The sequence below is a fragment of the Theropithecus gelada genome, chromosome 9 (assembly GCF_003255815.1).
Source record: "Theropithecus gelada isolate Dixy chromosome 9, Tgel_1.0, whole genome shotgun sequence".
NCBI lineage: Eukaryota > Metazoa > Chordata > Mammalia > Primates > Cercopithecidae > Theropithecus > Theropithecus gelada.
In genome coordinates this window covers 80054388-80074604 of record NC_037677.1, presented here as the reverse complement: position 1 = coordinate 80074604, position 20217 = coordinate 80054388, and the positions used below count along the sequence as shown (strand labels likewise).

Here is a 20217-nt window from a genome sequence, read left to right as displayed (position 1 = left end):
AAATGTACAGAACTTACATAAAAAGAGAAAAAGCCTGCTAAAAACACAAAAAATGCATGGACAAATGCAAAAATGCAAATGCAAAATGTTCTTGGATAGAAAGATTCAACATCAAACATATATAATATATTCCTAAGTAATTTATAAATCTCCTGTGTTCCTAATAAAAACACAGTTAACAAAAACAACAGAAACACTGAACTAGCTTATTTAAAGTCAAAGAGAAAATTTAACAGAATGAGAAGGAACATTTTGGAGGGAAAACAGCATTGAGGTAAGTTAGTAGCACCGGAGGATAGAGCATACTATGTAACCTTAATCATTAAAATTGTGTGGTAATAGCTCATAAAATATAAATAATAGAATTGAATAGAACATTTAGATCAAAATCAAAATACATAAGAAAATATATGATATAATAAATGCAACATCTCAAATTTGTGAGGAAAAGATGAACTATCCAATGTTGTTCATCTTTGGATGAATATCACAATGTATTTTGTGGGGACCAGAGATTATTTGACTGGAAAAAACTATGACTGCATTAATACCTCCTACTGTGTACTAGGATACACCCCAAATACAATAAGGATTTAAATATACAATATGAATTCACATAAACACTAGTAGAAAATTCAGAATAATTGTAATCTGGGCTTAACATACCAATATAAAAAACTGATATACTTGCACACATTCAAAATGATGCATATTCAGTGTTAAATATTTGTCCATTGTCAGTAAAAGAGGATAAATTGAAAAATGTATCAATAGTAGACTTCTTCCACAGTTTTATACTTATTAAGGAATACAAGTTTATCAATAATAGACTTCTTCCATAGTTTTATACTTATTAAGGAATATTACATAACTGTGAAAAAAATAATTTGAAGGATTTATTTAGTATTTACATGGAGAGGATCCCATGATACATTCATTGTGAATGGAAAAAAAAACTCAGCAAAATGAAGGAGTATATTAATATTTATTCATATTTTCTTGGAATGATACTGAAAATCTGGAAATAATAAATTAACAAAAGGGATTTCTCAGGTGGGAGACTAGAAAGATGTAATTGTAATAGCAGGAAATCTTTTAGCTCACTCTGTATGTGTGTGTGTGTGCGCGTGTGTGTGTGTGTGTGTGCGTGTCTCTGTGTGTATATACATATTTAAATATATATATTATTTTATATAATTATCCATACACTCAGAAGTTACTTTGAAACCCTGAAACATTACATGCCACGGACACATATGTTAATTTCTTTGAAGACAAGAGCCTTTCTCTCTCTGTCTGCAGCCTTACTTTTCCATAATACATTTGAAATATGCCTCTGATATTGTCCTTTTCCCACAATTTAACCAAATCAGTCTATGCATGCTGTTCCTGAGACTCTGGTCTCTCTGCTTTTCTGATCTAATTTAGATGTTTATAGGATAAAAGACTACTTGCCGCGGTTCTTACATTTAATTACAGGGTTAAATGGGCCCGATGAAAAGACTGCATTGCTTCTAATGTAAATTACCTTCTCTCTGCAGGAGGAGCATTATCCGCTGCTTGGACGGTGAGTGCATAAGTCCGTCCGACTATCATTTCCACCCCCGGAGCGATGGTGATAAGCCCTGTTGTTTTATTGATGATGAAGTCTCCCTGAGCCCCAACAAGGATTTCATATGTGATCTCCCCATTTGACCCTTCGTCTGCGTCGACTGCAGTGAGCTGGAATTGAAAATCACAACATAAATCCACTTAGGACACAACTTTTCACCACCATGTCATTTATTCCCCCAACAAAAGGAGCTGGCTTTCAAATAAAAAAAACAGAGGAAAGTTTGCTTGATATATATACTCTTGGGTGTTGTGTTTTGTTTTGTTTTGTTTTAAACTGAGGCTACTGTGTCCTGTTACAATACTGAAGCAATCACAAGAATAAGAGTGATTTTTTTTTTTTTTTTTTCTGTTAGGGTGATAAGAAATAAACTTTGGATCTTGAAGGTTTATCTTTATTTTAATTTAACAAAGGGAAAAAGAGGAAAGCCCTAACAGAAAATCAAATATGCCTATAGGAAATTTATTTTTTTTCCTTCTTACCTTGTGTTCTTGACACATAAACTCATATTAAAACAGACTGAACCTGGAAAAATGAAATAGGCATAGTCTGCTTTTCTTTCTCCCAACCTTCCTTTTACTCTCATTTTTCCTTCCATAGCTTTCTCCTCCTCATAGAGTCTCCTCCCAGAGACTCTCGTCTTTGTGTCCTTTTTGTTTGCAATTGCTCTAGGAGAGATTCTTAACTTGCACCCCCTGATTTATAAAGGACTGATAAGTCATAGAGTATTAACGTGTCAACAATCAAACAAATGCATCTCCCATTATAAGAATATCAAGGGTAACATAGCCCAAGAAATGTTTCTTTGAGGAAAGGAAGTCTATTTGGAGCCCTTGAAATTAAGCATGTAGACATCTGTATAACTAATTTACATATATCTATAATCATTTTGATGCAACTGATACCTAAAAGACTTTATTTGGGTTATTATATATGAAAAGATAACAATGATTAACTTCATCAAGCAACATTAAAGTACCAGTGATTTATTATATTAAAGGTGGCTCCTTGACTTGCTGATAAATATAAATTAAAGGAGAAAAAGGATATAAAGGGATTATAGTGGGAAATCTTATAGTAAGTATTTTACATACATCAACAGTATTTTCTGTATTTATCATACAAAACGTGAAGAATGAAAGAAAGGTGGTCTCAATTTACATGAGTGAATATAATTAAAAGTTTTCTGTGGAATAAAGAAAACACATGTAATTGTAGTAAATTAACATGTAGAAATGTTTTATTTATTTATATTTATATTTTCAGTACATTACTTCTAAAAGTAGTAGTTTTTATAGTTTGCAGACTCCTTTGAAAATATGGTGAAGATGCTGACATACCTTCCTTGATCAAATGTAAACATGCACATTTACCTTGAAACTGGAATTCAATTTCAGGAACACCATGTTAATTAATTTCCCATTCAAAAGTTCATGCTTAATATCCTCAATAAATGTAAACAAAGTACTTTATACACTGCACTATGCTGAAGGGGTTATATTATGCATATTCTATTTTTTATTATGTGTCACGCTTAGAGTGACAATGTCCACATAAATAGCAGCAAAACATAATTGAGAATGAAAAAGGAAATGGCATTAATGCAACTAAGTCCTGAGGCTGGGTATTTGGGGGTGGACAGATGTGGTTGCCAGAAGGAAAGGCATTTTATGATATGATTCTGGGACTTGTATAAGCCTGACAGGCATACTCCTAAAGGCAAAGGAGAAACATTTGCAGAAACAGTCAAAATGAATGGCATATATTTATAGAGAGCTATTCAAGCCAGACAAACTAATTCTCTTTTGTGTATAGATAAAATTAGAAAATTAGAGGATGGGGATAACAGAGGAGATATCAATTTTGATTATACTTAAATCAGTTAAAATGTCTCAGGAAATCTTAATTAAAATTTAGCTCAAATTGGATTCAATATTAACATTCTTCCTGGGACTTAAATTGGCTAAAGGAATGTAATGATAAATGGCAATGCATCAAGTTAAGAAAAGGTGTTAAGGAGTGTGCTTCAGGGATGTCAGCATTATAGCTGGACTTATTTAACATTTGCATAAATGATGTTGGAAAGGAGGATAAGCTGGATGATAATTACATTGAGGAAGGTACCCACCTGGGAGATGCTAGAAATACCAAGTAGTACTACAAAATACAGGAGACAGAAACAGCCCTTATGTTGCAGAGCTAGTCAACCACAGTTGAGCTAAGGTGTTCAAGGAACACAACTAGCTCTGCAGAAATTATTAGGAGGTAGAAAGTTTAACAAGTAGACAAAACAAGGATTCTATGTTTAAGTTACCTAAATAACACTATTTTTCAGTATTTTAGTACTAAATAAAATAATGGGTTATGAGTCAACATAATTTGCACGTATGCTAACAAAGATATTTTAAGGAAATTAATGGTAGTCCACCATCAGAAAAAATGAGCTGAGTACCGAAATCATAATAGTGTCTTCTTTGTAAGATCCTGAAAACTCAAGACCTTTTGAAGCATTTTACATACATCAACAGTGTTTTCTGTATTTATCATACAAAATGATACATCATACAAAATGGAGTATATCATACAAAATGTTGAAACCTCAGCATTGGCAGGAGAATCGCTTGAACTTGAGAGGTGGAGGTTGCAGTGAGCTGAGATCGTGCCACTGCACTCCAGACTGGCGCGAGAGTGAGACTCTTAAAAAAAAAAAAATCCAAAACCTCAACGATATTACACAGTAGACGTCCCCTTCTGAAGTCTATTAGACGATGTTGAATGGAGCTGTCGACACTAATTTTGGAGCTAAGCTATGGCAGGAATTTAATTCAATTATAGTTCAATGACTCTGTGACCAGTAGATAGTGTCTATGAGATGGAAATAAATGAAGCTCATTTCTAATTTAGTGGGGAAATCTGCATCCTAAATGAAAAGGGCATTTATTTACATGGGGAAGCCAACGTTTTGCTTACAAGTTTCAGATGAAAGTAAAAACAATTCTATGACTTTAAAGTGTTTATTGAAATATTGTGATATCTAAATGGTAAGAAATTGTGAGCTATTTTTTTTTATTTCTTTTCCATGATGTTTTATAGTTCTTTTCAGGAACTTTAGCCCTACCCTTTCATAATTCCTTCCTCTCAGTGTTTCAACATGAGCATATTCCAAATGTCCTCATATGTATCAGTCTGTTTTCATGCTGCTAATAAAGACATACCTGAGACAGGGCAATTTACAAAGGGAAGGTTTATTGGAATTCCACGTGGGTGAGGAAGCCTCACCATCATGGCAGAAAGTGAAAGGTGCATCTTATGTGGCGGCAGACAAGAGAAGAGAGCTTGTGCAGGGAAGCTCCCCTTTTTAAAACAATCAGATCTCATGAGGCTTATTCACTATCACAAGAACAGCACAGGAAAGACTTGCCCCAATGGTTCAATTACCTCCCACTGGGTCCCTCCCACAATACGTGGGAATTCAAGATGAGATTTGAGTGGGAATACATTCAAACCATATCATTCCAACCCTGGCCCCTCCCAAATCTAATGTTCTCACATTTCAAAACCAATCATGCTTTCTGAACAGTCCTCCAAAGCCTTAACTCATTTCAGCATTAACTCAAAAGTCCACAGTAAAAAGTCCCTTCCACCTAAGAGCCTGTCAAATCAAAAGCAAGTTAGTTACTTCCTACATACAATGGGGATACAGGCATTGGGTAAATACAGCCTTTCCAAATGGGAGGAATTGGTCAAAACAAAGGGACTGAAGGCCCCAAGCAAGTCCGAAATCCAGGGAGGCAGTCAAATCTTAAAGCTCCAAAATGATCTCCTTTGACTTCATGTCTCACATCCAGATCATGCTGATGGAAGAGGTGGGTTTCCATTGTCATGGGCAGCTCTGTCCCTTTGGCTTTGCAGTGGACAGCCTCCCTCCCAACTGTGTTTACGGGCTGGCATTGAGTGTCTGCAGCTTTTGCAGGTGCACAGTACAAGCTGTAGGTGGATCTAGCATTCTGGGCTCTGGAGAACAGTGGCAGTCTTCTCACAGCTCCACTGGTCAGTGCCCCAGTAGGGACTCTGTGTGAGGGCTCTGACCCGCTTTTCCCTTCTGCACTGCCCTAGCAGAGGTTCTCCAGGAGGGCCCTACCCTTCAGCAGACTTTTGCCTGGGCAACCAGGTGTTTCCATACATCCTTTGAAATCTAGGCAGAGGTTTCCAAACCTCAATTCTTGACTTCCGTGCACCTGCAGGCTCAATACCATGTGGAAGCTGCTGAGACTTGGAGCTTGCAACCTCTGAAGCCACAGCCTGAGCTCTATGTTGGACCCTTTCAGCCACAGCTGGAGTGTCTGGGACACAGGGCACCAAGTCCCTAGGCTACACACAGAACAGGGACCCTGGGCCTGCCCATGAAACCATTTTTTCCTCATAGGTTTCTGGGCCTGTGATGGGAGAGGCTGCTGTGAAGACCTCTGATATGCCCTGGAGATATTTTCTCCATTGTCTTGGGGATTAACATTCGGCTTCTTGTTACTTATGCAAATTTTTGTAGTTGGCTTTAATTTCTCCTTAGAAAATGGGATTTTCTTTTATATTGTGTTGTCAGGCTGCAAATTTTCCAAACTTTTATGTTCTGTTTCCATTATAAAACTGAATGCACTTAACAGCACTCAAGACACATCCTGAATGTTTTGTTGCTAAGAAATTTATTTTGCCAGATACCCTAAATCATCTCTCTCAAGTTCAAGTTTCCACAAATCACTAGGGCAGGGGCAAAATGCCACCAGTGTCTTTGCTAAAACATAGTAAGATTCACCTTTGCTCCAGTTCCCAAGAAGTTCCTCATCTCCCTCTGAGACCACCTCAGGCTGGACTTTATTGTCCATACTGCTATCAGTATTTTGGACAAAGCCATTTGACAAGTCTCTAGGAAGTTCCAAATTTTCCCACATCTTCTTGCCTTTTCTGACACTCCAAACTGTTCCAACCTCTGCCTGTTACCCAGTTCTAAAATTGCTTCCACATTTTCAGGTATGTTTTCAACATCACCCCACTCTACTGTATTAGTTAATTTTCACGTTGCTGATATAGACATACCCGAGACTGGGCAATTTGCAAAAGAAACAGGTATTGGAATTACAGTTCTATATGGTGGGGAGGTCTCACAATGATTGCAGAAGGTGGTAGCGGATAAGACAGGAGATCCTGTGCAGGGAAACTTCCATTTTAAAAACTAACAGATCGTGGGAGATTTATTCACTATTATAAGAACTGCAAAGGAAAATCTTGCCCCCATGATTCAATTACCTCCCACATGGTCCCTCCCACAACATGTGGGAATTCAAGATGAGATTTGGGTGGGGACACAGCCAAACCACATCACCATCAGTCACCCATGCTGCCACAAAATAATCTAAGTTTCTCCTAATGTTTCCTTTTAAATTTTGGCTGCAGTTTACTACTCTCTTCAACTGCTCTTTCCTGGTTCTGAGAAAAAAAAATACAGCTTGATATAAAAGGACAAATATAAAGAAGATTGAATTGTACATAAGCTGAACAAAAACATTCAAATTGGAGTCTCAAAAATGACACACAGAATTAAAGCCACAGTTGATATAAACCATATACAAGAATATAAATTGTAATGCAAGAGTGTAAATGTGGTATTTATATGAATAAATATATTTTTTATTAGATGTGAATTATGGGCCCAGAGCAGTGGCTCACGCCTGTAATCTCAACACTTTGGGAGGCCGAGGCAGCCAAATCACGAGGTCAGGAGTTTGAAATCATCCTGGCTAACACGGTGAAACCCCATCTCTACTAAAAATACAAAAAAATTAGCCAGATGTGGTGGTGGGCACCTGTAGACCCAGCTATTAGGGAGACTGAGGCAGGAGAATGGCGTGAACCCGGGAGGCGGAGCTTGCAGTGAGCAGAGATTGTGCTACTGCACTCCAGGCTGGGTGACAGAGCGAGACTCCATTTCAAAAACAAACAAACAAAAAAGTGAATTATGGCTTAATTTATAATGCATGAATGTGTTGATCATTTGATGTTTTTGTCTCTTGGGCATCCTTGGCTCTGGCTTCCAGTAAAAGTCCCTTATTTTCCTTTGGGGAGCAATTAATTCTTTTCACAGTCCACGTTTGGATGGAGCTGACACTTAGCTCCAGTGATAGGCATCTCATGCCTGGAAATTGTTTGGCAAAAAAAAAAAAAAAAAAAAAAAAGGAAAGTTATTCAAATTGGTATAGTCAAGGTGACTCCTAGAACTACTGGAAAAGAGTGTTTTTTTTTCTTCCTCTAAGACTAAACTCTTAAATTAATATCTGGTATTTCTGCTGGTTTTCTGGTCTTCATTGGATGTACTTAAGACTGAGACCCACACAGAAGAAGACATGTCAAGAAATAAGCAGAAAACATCACTCACGACATGGTTTCTGTTTATGCCTGAAGCCAAATTCACCACTTTCGGATAGATAAAAAATCAACATATTTTTAAATGCTAATTTATTTTGAAATTATGTCTTTCAACCATAAGAACTGTAACTATTATATAAAATAGTTTTATTGTTAACTACTCTTCTTGGTTTGCTTTTTGATTATTTTTCTAGGATTATTGTGCTTTGAGATCTTGGTATAAGATATCATGTAATCATTAATACAATAATGTAATACATAATTATTCATTATGATAGGCAAAGATATTGCTTGAAAGTGGTAGAGTTGCCCCTGTATAGAAATAATACTGAATTACTCAGTAAGTAATAAAAATACAGATAAATTAACTAGTAAATATTTCCATCAAGAGAGGACAGATTCGATTTGAGGGAAATATTTAAATGAGCATTACTTTGTTTTTTTCTTCTTCATAATTTCATGGATAGAGGATTCATTCTTACAAAGATATTAGCAACCTCAGCATATAATATTTTTTCTTTATTAAGATGATAACTTTCACCTTTTCACTTAAAGGAAGTACTTTCATAGCTTCTCTTTGATATATATGAATTGCCAGAATCACTACTCCTGTGCTTTGGGACCATTGTTATGTAAAATAAGGGTACCACCACAGGTAATCTAACAGAGATAGTTTCTAAGTGACTCATAGGCAGGGAGTATAGATGTCATGGAGATGCTGGAAAAAAGGATGATTCACGCCCCCCAGCTGGGGACAGAGTAGTACACCTCAAGATTTCATCACACTACTGAAAACGGAACACAATTTAAAACTTTGGAATTGTTGATTTCTAGAATTTTCCATTTAATGTTCTCAGAGTATAGTTGACCAAAAGTAACAGAAACCATGGAAAGCAAAACTGAGGACAAGGGGAAAATACTGTAAAAATAAAAATGAAGATATTTACCTCACAGCATATATAAAATTAACTCAAAATGCATCACAGACCTAAAGGTGAAAGCTACACTATGAATATTCATAGATATAGGAGAAAATCTTTGTGAATTTGGTTGGTAAAGATTTCTTAAATATAACAGTAAAAGTATAATACAATAAAAAAATAAATTAAACTTCCTCAAAATTAAAAGCCTTTTCTCTAGGCCGGGCGCGGTGGCTCACGCCTGTAATCCCAGCACCTTGGGAGGCCGAGGCGGGCGGATCACAAGGTCAGGAGATCGAGACCACGGTGAAACCCCGTCTCTACTAAAAATACAAAAGTTTAGCCGGGCGCAGTGCCGGGCGCCTGTAGTCCCAGCTACTCAGGAGGCTGAGGCAGGAGAATGGCGTGAACCCGGGAGGCGGAGCTTGCAGTGAGCCGAGATCGCGCCACTGCACTCCAGCCTGGGCGACAGAGTGAGACTCCGTCTCCAAAAAAAAAAAAAAAAAAAAAAAGTCTTCAATCCATCTCCATTTCTTTACAAAGTTTAGGTCTTGATTATTTGTTTATTTCTTTCTCTTTTAAAACCATTGTATATTCCTCTGCTTTCAGAGACTTAACTATCAGCTCCATGAACTCCATGCTACCTTTGTAAACCTACTTCTTCCTCCTATGAATGGACAGGTGTGAAAGCTCGTGCAAGCAAACAAAAGCCAGACCCATGGATGAAAAGCAGAATTTAATGAGCAAATCCAACTATGAAAGGCTGTCTGAGTTAAGAAAAGTAATAAATAGAAGAGAAGTTGAAATTGTGGAATATAGAATGGACAGCACGCAAACAAAGATTTCAAGATAAGATACCTTCATATTTTCCTCTGAGAGAACATTTCATAGCAACAGTATAATCTTCTTAGCAGCTCCTTTCAGATGTGGTAATGATTAATAGCCAATGCTGGAGAATTGCACAGATGTGGCACAAATCAAGGTACAAGATATACTTGAGAACTCTACTGGAATCATTTTGGGTTAATGTCTCCTTATGACATGCCAGAATATGAGATAGGATTGTATCACTTGGGCCTTTTATTGTTGGTTATACTTATCCTAATTTTACATTTGAAGCCTTGAGTTAAATTCTAACTTTGACCTTATCTGATATGCAGTGGCTGGCAGCAGCCATAGCTTATACATGTATAGCTATGCGTAAAAATGATATCACTTAAGGCATTCTTTGGTGGTTTCCTAGTATGCCAGAGTCTATTTTTCTTTTTTGCCTCACCAGATGTGGTTAAGAGTTGGATGAAATATAAATAAATGTTTATGGAATCAGAATTGTAAACAAGAAGGTGAATAGTAAGGTTACATGGTGATCCCATATCACTGATGATTTGTTCCTAGAAATTCTCAAGGGCAATTATAGGGATCCTTTTGCACACTCAGGTTGAACTTCACCTAGAAGTAGAATATGCCTAATCTACAAGCTTCTGGGAGAAACTATACTTCTGTATGCACACAATATAATTTAATAGTATCCATACCATATATACTTAGATGAAATGTATTAGTCTATTTTCACACTGCTATAAAGAACTACCTCAGACTGAGTAATTTATGAAGAAAAGAGGTTTAATTGACTCACAGTTCCACAGGCTTAACAGGAAGCATGACTGGGAGATCTCAGGAAATTTACAATTATCACAGAAGGCAAAGGATAAGGAAGTGCCTTTTTCCCATGGCAGCAGGAGAGAGAGAGAGAGCGAGAGGAGAAGTGCCATACACTTTTAAACCATCAGATCTCATAAGAAGTCACTCACTATCATGAGAACAGCATGGGAGAAATTTGCCTCCACGATCCAATTACCTCCAACTAGGCCCCTCCTGCAATACTAAGTTTCACGACTCAAGGTGAGATTTGTGTGGGGACACAGAGCCAAACCAAAACCAGAACAATCCTTGAGTCACCTTAATCAACACTGGACAGAAAGTACTAAGAGGGATTTTAAGTTCAATAAATTAGTTTATTGAATCAAGTAGAGATGGCTTTTAGGCAAACATATTAACCCAAATAAGCAACGTAGGGAACATTCTTTTTCAATAACTTGACATTACTCAGGAATGATTACTGAGTAATCAATGATTACTGAAACAATTATTATAATAAACTCTGATGTATTTAAATGGTTCTAGTTTGATATACTAGAAGATCAAGTCAGGAGGGACATATCTCTGGGAACTATGGACAATCTAAACTATACCAAGATGTCATTTATAAGTATAGGCATTATCAATCTTCCATCACAGTCATATTTCTATGAACTAGGAAACAAACTTTTCTTCTTCATGGTACCTTTGGTGAGGTTTGGACAGCCTAAGAATCAATGATGCATTGCTTTATAAAAGAAAAGTGACTGGTGTACTGCATTCATATGCAGAAGCTTTTGCAAGTGAAAGTTTATTCCTAAGGGATGGTTTATGGTTATGCTATCAGACCAGATACAGAATTGTCTGAGAAAGAGTACCTAATGACTACTCTGATAAGGTAAAATGCATGATATGTAGGAAAAGTCTATTTTTTGCTAGGAAAGTTGAGAAAACAATATGGTGATATTAAAGTGTGCTGTGTTAAATATTTCATCTCTCTGCCTCAGCTCTATCATGTAATAAGGGATATTGAAATTCATTTATGTAGTTAGATAAAAATGAAATTTGAGTGCATATTGATCTCTAGGACAGAAGGATTATTTGGACAGGCAACATAAAACTTACAAGCTAGGTAATCCTTATGTAGAAAGATTTGCCAGAGAAATAATTGAATTTACATCTGTAAACTAATATACCCAGTTCAATGTCTCTATCAACACTTACAAAAAGGCAGAAGTAATAGATGATAAGTGGAAAAAAACAGTCTTTCAAATGTTAAAGAAATGTCAGAACATTTAGGTGAATCTATCTATGGTTGTTAATTTGCTTTGTAGAGGGAATTTCAACTTCTTACTGTATGAAATATGCTCTGGTGATAGTGTTTTAACGTCTATTTTTAATGCACTAGATATTATAGAAGTTAGTGCAACAAAAATTTTAAGAAGATTCCTCAGAAATGTGTAGCAAGTGGGTAACACATACTGAGTGCAGATGACTTAGAAGACATAAGATATTATATCTAAAGGTTATAAGACTTCTACTATGCTATTGCCATAAAAGCTATATTGTTGCCTGTCTATTATCCTTACTTAAAGCTAAATCAACTTGGAACTGTGTGAGGTCCACTGAGTCTCTCCAGGTTGGCATTCAGTCTGAACTTAAGGTTGCTGCTCATTAAAATATCACTGGAAATTCACTATTCAGTGTGATTTCTGATGGGAAAATGATATAATGGGTTTGCTTTTATGTTTGTTGATTTCTTCATGTGTCAATACAATTCAGGAAGTTCTTCAATAACTCCTGCCAGTCCAGCAAATTGGGCATTGCAAAAGTATTTATTTTCAGATTTATTATCTCTGGCCTTAATGTGAACGAGTGATGCTTTAAAGCTAAAAAGCATAACAGGCTCCCAGTTTTCCCCCCTCTCTTAAGCACATCCTAGAATAATCCAAGATAATGGGCACCTCAGTAGAGTAGGTGGTTGGCAAATTTATCACTTTGGGTGTATAAGCTGGAAAAAGATATTGACAACATTAATAATAATATGATCATTAAATATTCATATGAATGAATAATTGTCACTGAAGATAAGTCTTCCATTTATTCATTTTTCTTCCCAATAAAAAGCCAAGAAATAAAACAAAAAGAAGACGACTTTAAAGCATTTCTTTTCACTGCCTGATTATTTAAAGGGCTTGTTTCTTTTCTGCAGCAATTTTCTGATCCTTTTGTAAAGGTTCATTGGTTCTAATTACTCAAACTCTGAGACTGGAAACTGGAACCTTAAGTGCTCTAATGCTATCAAATTCTCTCATGCTCAACTTATACTCTCAAAAAAGGATTTCCTCAAAGTTGACTTTCATCAATTTCCATCTCATTAGCTTTAATTACTTTATTTAAGGACCCAGTCTTTCATACTTCTTCAAGAAATCTCATATTGTATGCAAACTACTCTACTATGCAAAGTAGCCGTCTTAAATTAATTTATAAATAATTGCATCCGTTTATTCAGACCTTAATTTGTACCAAATGTCTGACTCTGAAAAATGAAGAGTGGAAAAGAAACAGAAAGAATAACTTCTGTCAAACAGCAGGTGGTCTAGGAAAGGAGATGAGAGAGAAACTTACCTTTAATTGAAATGCTGCTATAGAAACATAAAAATACATTACAAAGGTACAGAGAAGCCTGTCATGACCAAGGGGCTGAGAGAATAAACCAACATATATTTGGCTTAGTTAAAGAAAAGCAAATCTTTTAGCATTCAGTTCTTCTTCTCTCCAATGGCAGTCAAACTTGTATCTTTAAGGCCTCATGCCTTTGGCCATATCATTTCATCTTCAACATCATATCTTCACCTGCCTATCTGAGTACTAAACATCTTGAGAGATTCATGAAGCTCTAACAGATCATCATCCCCACTCACTTTTGATGAATTCTCATTAGTGCTCTTAGTCTTGCTCATCAAATTTAACAGTTCAATAATTGCGACATTTTCTGATTATTTCACTGTGAAGAAGGATTCTTTCTTGCCAAATATGGTCAACTTCTTGAGGATTAGGACTGTGCCTTATTCATTCTATGTATTTTTCAGAGCAATTAGTTTAGTACGAATCGCCTAAAAATCTGTGAAGAAGGATTATTTCTTGCCAAATATGGTCAACTTCTTGAGGATTAGGGCTGTGCCTTATTCATTCTATGTATTTTTTTCAGAGCACTTAGTTTAGTACGAATCACCTAAAAATCTGTGTAGATTAAATTATAATCTAGCCAAGAAAGTAATACAACATGCAACATACATATATTAGGAATTGCACAATAGTGTTTTTGTTTGTTTGTTTCCTTTGCCAAACTGGATGAGCAAGTGTACTAGGGTTTTAAGAAATCCCTACTGCTCTATTTAAATGTTCTTTTTCTCCCCTAAGATCCCCTGTATTTGAAATATCTCAATATCCAACTATTTTTATTTTACTCAGATGACTATGCTTGGACATTATAACAAAATTTACTACCAGAGAAAGCTGAAAAGAAAGTGAGCTCTTTTGCAGAACAGGTGAATAAAAGCTAAAACTGATCAAGGAAATGTTTTATTTATCTTAGGATAGGACACATAATAAAGAAAATAGTATAAAATATATTTTTCATTTTATTTCTTCTAGAGCAATATCAAATTTCAAGTCAAATATCTAGTAAACCAGCAATATATAGAACCATAAGTATGAGCGTAAATATTGCAAAAATTAAAAATACACAATTTACATGATTGTAAAACAATCACATATAAATAAGCAAAAGCTTGATAAAAAATGCAAGCACCAGGCCGGGCGCGGTGGCTCAAGCCTGTAATCCCAGCACTTTGAGAGGCTGAGACAGGTGGATCACGAGGTTAGGAGATCAAGACCATCCTGCCTAACACAGTGACGGTGAAACCCCGTCTCTACTGAAAATACAAAAAATTAGCCGGGCACGGTGGCGGGCGCCTGTAGTCCCAGCTACACCGGAGGCTGAGGCAGGAGAATGGCGTGAACCCGGGAGGCGGAGCTTGTAGTGAGTGGAGATCGCGCCACTGCACTCCGGCCTGGGCGACAGAGCAAGACTCCGTCTCAAAAAAAAAAAAAAAAAAAATGCAAGCACCTAAGCATTAATTATTGAAATTGGACAACTTTCACTTGACAAAAAAATGATAGATAAATATTAAAGTAAATAATCATGTTTACAAATAAGTTTTCTTTAAAAAGCTGTACTGTTAAATATATCAAGGAAAGGGGATAATGTCTGAAAAATAATATAAAACCTAAATATGCTTTTTCAGTTATACAAATTCAAAATGCAGGGAATTGTGATTACTATAATGCTAGCATTAGCATTTTCTCCAAATTTATAAAATGGAAAAGCTTACTCTAGACTATATGGCCTCTGCCGTTTTAAGATATACTGAAATATGTGCTAAACACTAAATAATGTTGAATTTGATGATATGTCATATTTGTCATGTATTATAAAACCAAAATATAGTTTGCCTTTCTGCATTAGTAGTCTAGTGATTACTTAAGGTCATAAACTATATGTTGATAGTTTCTTTATTTCTTATGATTTGGCATCGTGCCCAATACTTCAAATGCTCTACACAATAAATAATTTTCAAATAAATGTGTTAATCAACTTTGCCTCTTTAAAATCATATATAATTGACCTATGTTTTCAGTCAGTTTAGCATCTCAAGGGCCTTTTTGAAATGATTCTTCTGAATAATCCAGTTTGGAAGTACTATGTTCTAGGGATACTAATATAACCGTAGTTTAAAATATTTTACTTTGTAAAAAATTTAAAAATGAATTAACCTGAAATATAAGTAATTCCCCGTGATTCATATATAAATTCCTAATACATATTTTTCCTACATCTATTAGTTACTTTTATCCATTTATTCATTTAACAAATATTTATTAAAGGTCAATGTGCTGGGACTGGGTAAGATGTTAGGCATACAGTAGTGATGGAAAAAGAAGAAAAGTACGCAAAAAAAATTGACAATAAGTTTACTCCATTTGAGCCTATAATTAATTAAGTGAGGGAAACAGATAGTTTAACCATATAATTATAAATTTTGAAATGTGCTGTGAAGGAGAAATTAGGATGCTCCAAGATAATAAACGGGTAACACTGAGAAAAGGAAATCATAGAAGGCTTCTTTGAGGAAGTGGCATTCAAATTAAGACCTAAAAGATGGAAAGCATATGAATAAAAGTTATCCCCTCACAGTGGGAGCATCATAACAGATAAGAGAGGGGTAAAATGCTAAGTGAAGAAATTGAACACTAATCCAGTAATCCAGGATGCAGATTATGAACTTTATTTTGATAGCAGTAGAAAACCATTGAAAGGGTCAAGCATGCTAATTATTTGATGTGATTTCAAATTTAATATAGTCCTCTGGCTAATGAATGAAGAAGAGGGAGAGAGGAGACATAAATAATGCTCCAAGAAGGACATTTCACGGGTTTAGGTGAAAGTTGATGGTGGCTGTGAAAGAAATACAGGTAGATGTAGTAAATAAGTATATGAGGAAAAATTGATAGGAGTTGATAATAGATTGGAGATGGGAGTAAATGAGAATGTATCAAGAATAACTTTTTCCAACCAAATGGAAGGTGTTGCTATTTTCTATTTTTCTTTTTTTTTTTTTTGAGACAGAGTCTCATTCTGTCACCCAGCTGGGAGTGCAATGGCCCGACCTCGGCTCACTGCAACCTCCACCTCCCGGGTTCAAGAGATTCTCCTGCTTCAGCCTCCTGATTTCTTAGATGGGGAATATAATCCATCTGAAAAAAATTCAGATAGTGTAATCAAACTTGAAATTTGATTAGAGTTCTCAGCATGAGTGAATAACCTGTATAAGTTCAGAATTACATGTTGGTGTATATATTTCAATTGTAATACAAATAGATTTAGCCAAGATATGGAATGGTCTTTAGAAAAAAATAAAATGTTTCAAATATCAAAAATAAATTAAAATTGTGTATTAATGTAAAAAATAGGTCTATATTTTTGTAAGCTTTGCTCATCAAGTCTTTATATGGTATTTGCTGAAATACTAAACTCCATCAAGACCTTAAGTAAATATAACCCTCAAACTTTAATCATGACATTATACACACAAACCAAAGAAAACAAAATCATTATTTGAAACAAATTGTCGTCTACGGCCATATCAGTCTGAACCCTCCCAATCTTGTGTGAAATAAATTGTCAAGAGACACTAAAATACTATATAGTTTTATCTTAAACTTGAATATTTGAAATTATAGAAACAGAATTTAATATGTAATTTTATGTTATGTACATGTGTCCTCCACAGTGCACTAAATAACACACGACACACAGAGATATACACAGATAAGGTAACAAATATTAATAAATAATCCTAAGTGCTTTACATAATTTATGAGAATGGTACAACAATAGCAAGTTACCACATATGCAGCATTTGCTAAGCACACATGTGATAGTAGTTTATATAATTAGTTTAATAATCACAACACTCTTGCGAGGTTGATACTATTATTATTACCATTTTAAAGACTGGAAAACTGAGGTACAGAAGGTTATGTCACGTAATAGTACAAAGTGGCAGAAAGAAATGCAACTAGCTAGCCTGCCTCCCAATTTTATTGTCTTTAAGTTGGATTCCACATCTTCTCTGTCACTTAAAACCCTTGCTAATTTGGAACAGTCATCTGTCATTATATTAACTCACATTTTTCTGTAAAATTAGACTACGAAAAATAATTATGTTCAAAGATTTTTTCAGTCCTAATATTCAATGACCTATTATATAGCATAACTAAGAAATCAAAATATTTCCAATATAAGAGCAGGAAGGGGTAGCTTGGCTAAAGCTGTTAAGTTAGAGATCATCTCGGGAAAGGACTATGTGAGATGATACTTAGTGTGTGATAGAATTCTTAAGCCAAATAGAGCATATATCTAGAATGAGGTGTTTTCTAAACTTATTGAGGGTAGATTAGTCAAGGGAATTAAATTCTATGGACATTAACTGAATCCCTACTGTGTGTAAGTCATTATAGTGACCACTGGTGGTTAGATCATTAAAAATTTTTGTCTTAAAGGAATTTACAGGTCAGTAGGGGAGACAGACATGTAAAAGCTAGCCTTAATGCATGCCATAGCAAAATATGTAGGAGATAGAGGTGATAGCTGGTATGTGGAAGCAATTAATTTTGACTTGCTAGGAAAATAAAGCCCGTATTAAATAGATAACAATTGTACTATGTGTTAAAGAATTTTTTTTAAAAGACACAACTTAGATCAAACCTTCAACCTGAGAGAGCTCTCAACAGTTATAGAATAGCAAGAATATTCCATGCTAAAAACAAGTAAAACAAAATCCTGTATATCCTCAAGATCCACAATATGAAGGGATGTAGCAGGAGATGAAACAAATATATTTAATAGTATTACATAGATGTCCTTGACTGTATGTGTGGAGCTTTGTTCCTTCCATTGGTAGCTTTTCCAGGAGGGTGAGGATCTGTTCTGACTCAGTTTCAGAGTAATCATCTGGAACAGTGTGATAGGAAATCTGTAGAAATAGCCAGATTGCCCAACATAGTCTACTGTAGTAGCCTAAATTATGGCAGCACATAGGCATGGAAAAGAAATTGGTTGTGGAAATGGGAATGCAAACTAGTAGAGTCACCTTAGAAGACAGCTTCGCAGTTTCTAACAACGATATCCATATTCATTCTATATGATCCAGCAATCCCACTCCTTGGTATTTACCAAAAGGAGTTGAAAATTTGTGTCCAAGCAAAAAATCTTAGCATGGGTGATTACAGCAGCTTTATTAATAATGGCCAAAACTTGAAAGCAACCAAAATACTCTTTCATGGAAGAATGAATAAACTGTGATACATCTAGATAATGGGATAATAAACAACACTAAAAAGATATGGGCTATTAAGTCATGAAAAGAAATGAAGGAACTTTACGTACGTAATACTAAATGAAATAAGCCAGTTGGACAAGGCTACATACCATATGATTCTAAATATATGCTATCCTCATAGGCAAAACTATGAGACAATAGAGAGATCAATGATTGTCAGGGGAAGGAAAGAAGCAAGGGGGAGGGAAGCATAGGCACAGCCCAGGTTTTAAGGACTGTGAAACTCCTCTGTGTGGTACTACAATGGTGGGTATACATCATTAGTACAAAACCATAACATGAAACACCGAGAGTGAATCCTAATGTAAAGTACAGACTTTGGATGAGAAGGATGTGTGAATGTAAGTTCATTAATTGTAGTAAATGTATCACTTTGGTATGGGGTGTTAATAATGTGGCAGGTATGCATCTGTGGGGACAGCGAGTACCTGGGAAATCACTGTATCTTCCTCTCAATTTTGCTGTGTACCTAAAACTGCTCAGAAAACAAAATCTTTAACAAAAAAAGAGGAAATGATGATCTGCAAATACATGTTAAAATAGGAATTGCCTAAATTGAACAATAGTTTGGATGTAGGCAGGTAAAGCAGAAGGAAAACAAACAACACTGCAAGGTGCCTACCCTGCTGCCTGTGAAGCTTAAAGATTCATGGCGTGCATCACAATATAGCTGCCTCCAGCACAACTAGATGCATGTTTTGAGTCTGTGTGTTTGTTTATTAAAATAAAGATAATGGATTAATGTATTTTAGGATATGTCCAATGTGAAGTGTTTGTGAAAGATCCACTTTGTCATGTCCAGCTGATATCTGGAATGTCAGTTTGCTGCTTGGGAAAGAGGTCATCACAGGGCATTTAACTTTGGCAGACAAGTGTACATAGAGGTGATGATTGAAAACTTGAGAATAGATGAAAAAGAAAAGAAGTATATATAGGTATTTGAAGAATGTTAATTTTTATTTTTTTATTTTTATTTATTTATTTATTTATTTTTTTTTTGAGACGGAGTCTTGCTCTGTCGCCCAGGCTGGAGTGCAGTGGCCGGATCTCAGCTCACTGCAAGCTCCGCCTCCCGGGTTTACGCCATTCTCCTGTCTCAGCCTCCCGAGTAGCTGGGACTACAGGCGCCCGCCACCTCGCCCGGCTAGTTTTTTGTATTTTTTAGTAGAGACGGGGTTTCACCGTGTTAGCCAGGATGGTCTCGATCTCCTGACCTCGTGATCCGCCCGTCTCGGCCTCCCAAAGTGCTGGGATTACAGGCTTGAGCCACCGCGCCCGGCCAGAATGTTAATTTTTAAAGAGTGATAATTGAACAAGGGGTCAGTAACATCTCTCAGCCAACAGAGAAGTAGGATAGGAACCAGGGAAGTTATTCATAAAAGGGTATAGTTGAGAGTTTTACCAAGATTAAGGACTTTTGAGTTTGACATGTAGAAACAGACGGATGGGATATATAATTTTACATGATTTTAGTGGTGTGATGTGAGTTAAACTCAGGTTATATTATACATAAGATAGATAAATACAAATATAAATATAGAGATAGATATAGATCAATACATGTATGCAGGCACTGAGATTGATACATTTTTGTTGATAAGGAAAATAATCAGAGGGGGATAAAAGCATGAAGAATTTTTTTTTTTTTTTTTTTTTTTTTTTT

General features: G+C 35.7%; 1 protein-coding gene across 16 annotated transcripts in view; it reads right to left on the bottom strand.

Annotated features, from left to right (window-relative positions):
- Positions 1-20217, bottom strand: part of PCDH15 (protocadherin related 15) — a 1828063-nt gene that overhangs the window by 342894 nt on the left and 1464952 nt on the right. For all 16 annotated transcript variants that reach the window (XM_025396095.1, XM_025396103.1, XM_025396104.1 and 13 more), the window contains one exon: positions 1529-1722. In XM_025396095.1, the coding sequence (XP_025251880.1) occupies positions 1529-1722 (194 nt within the window). The remainder of the gene's footprint in view (positions 1-1528; positions 1723-20217) is intronic.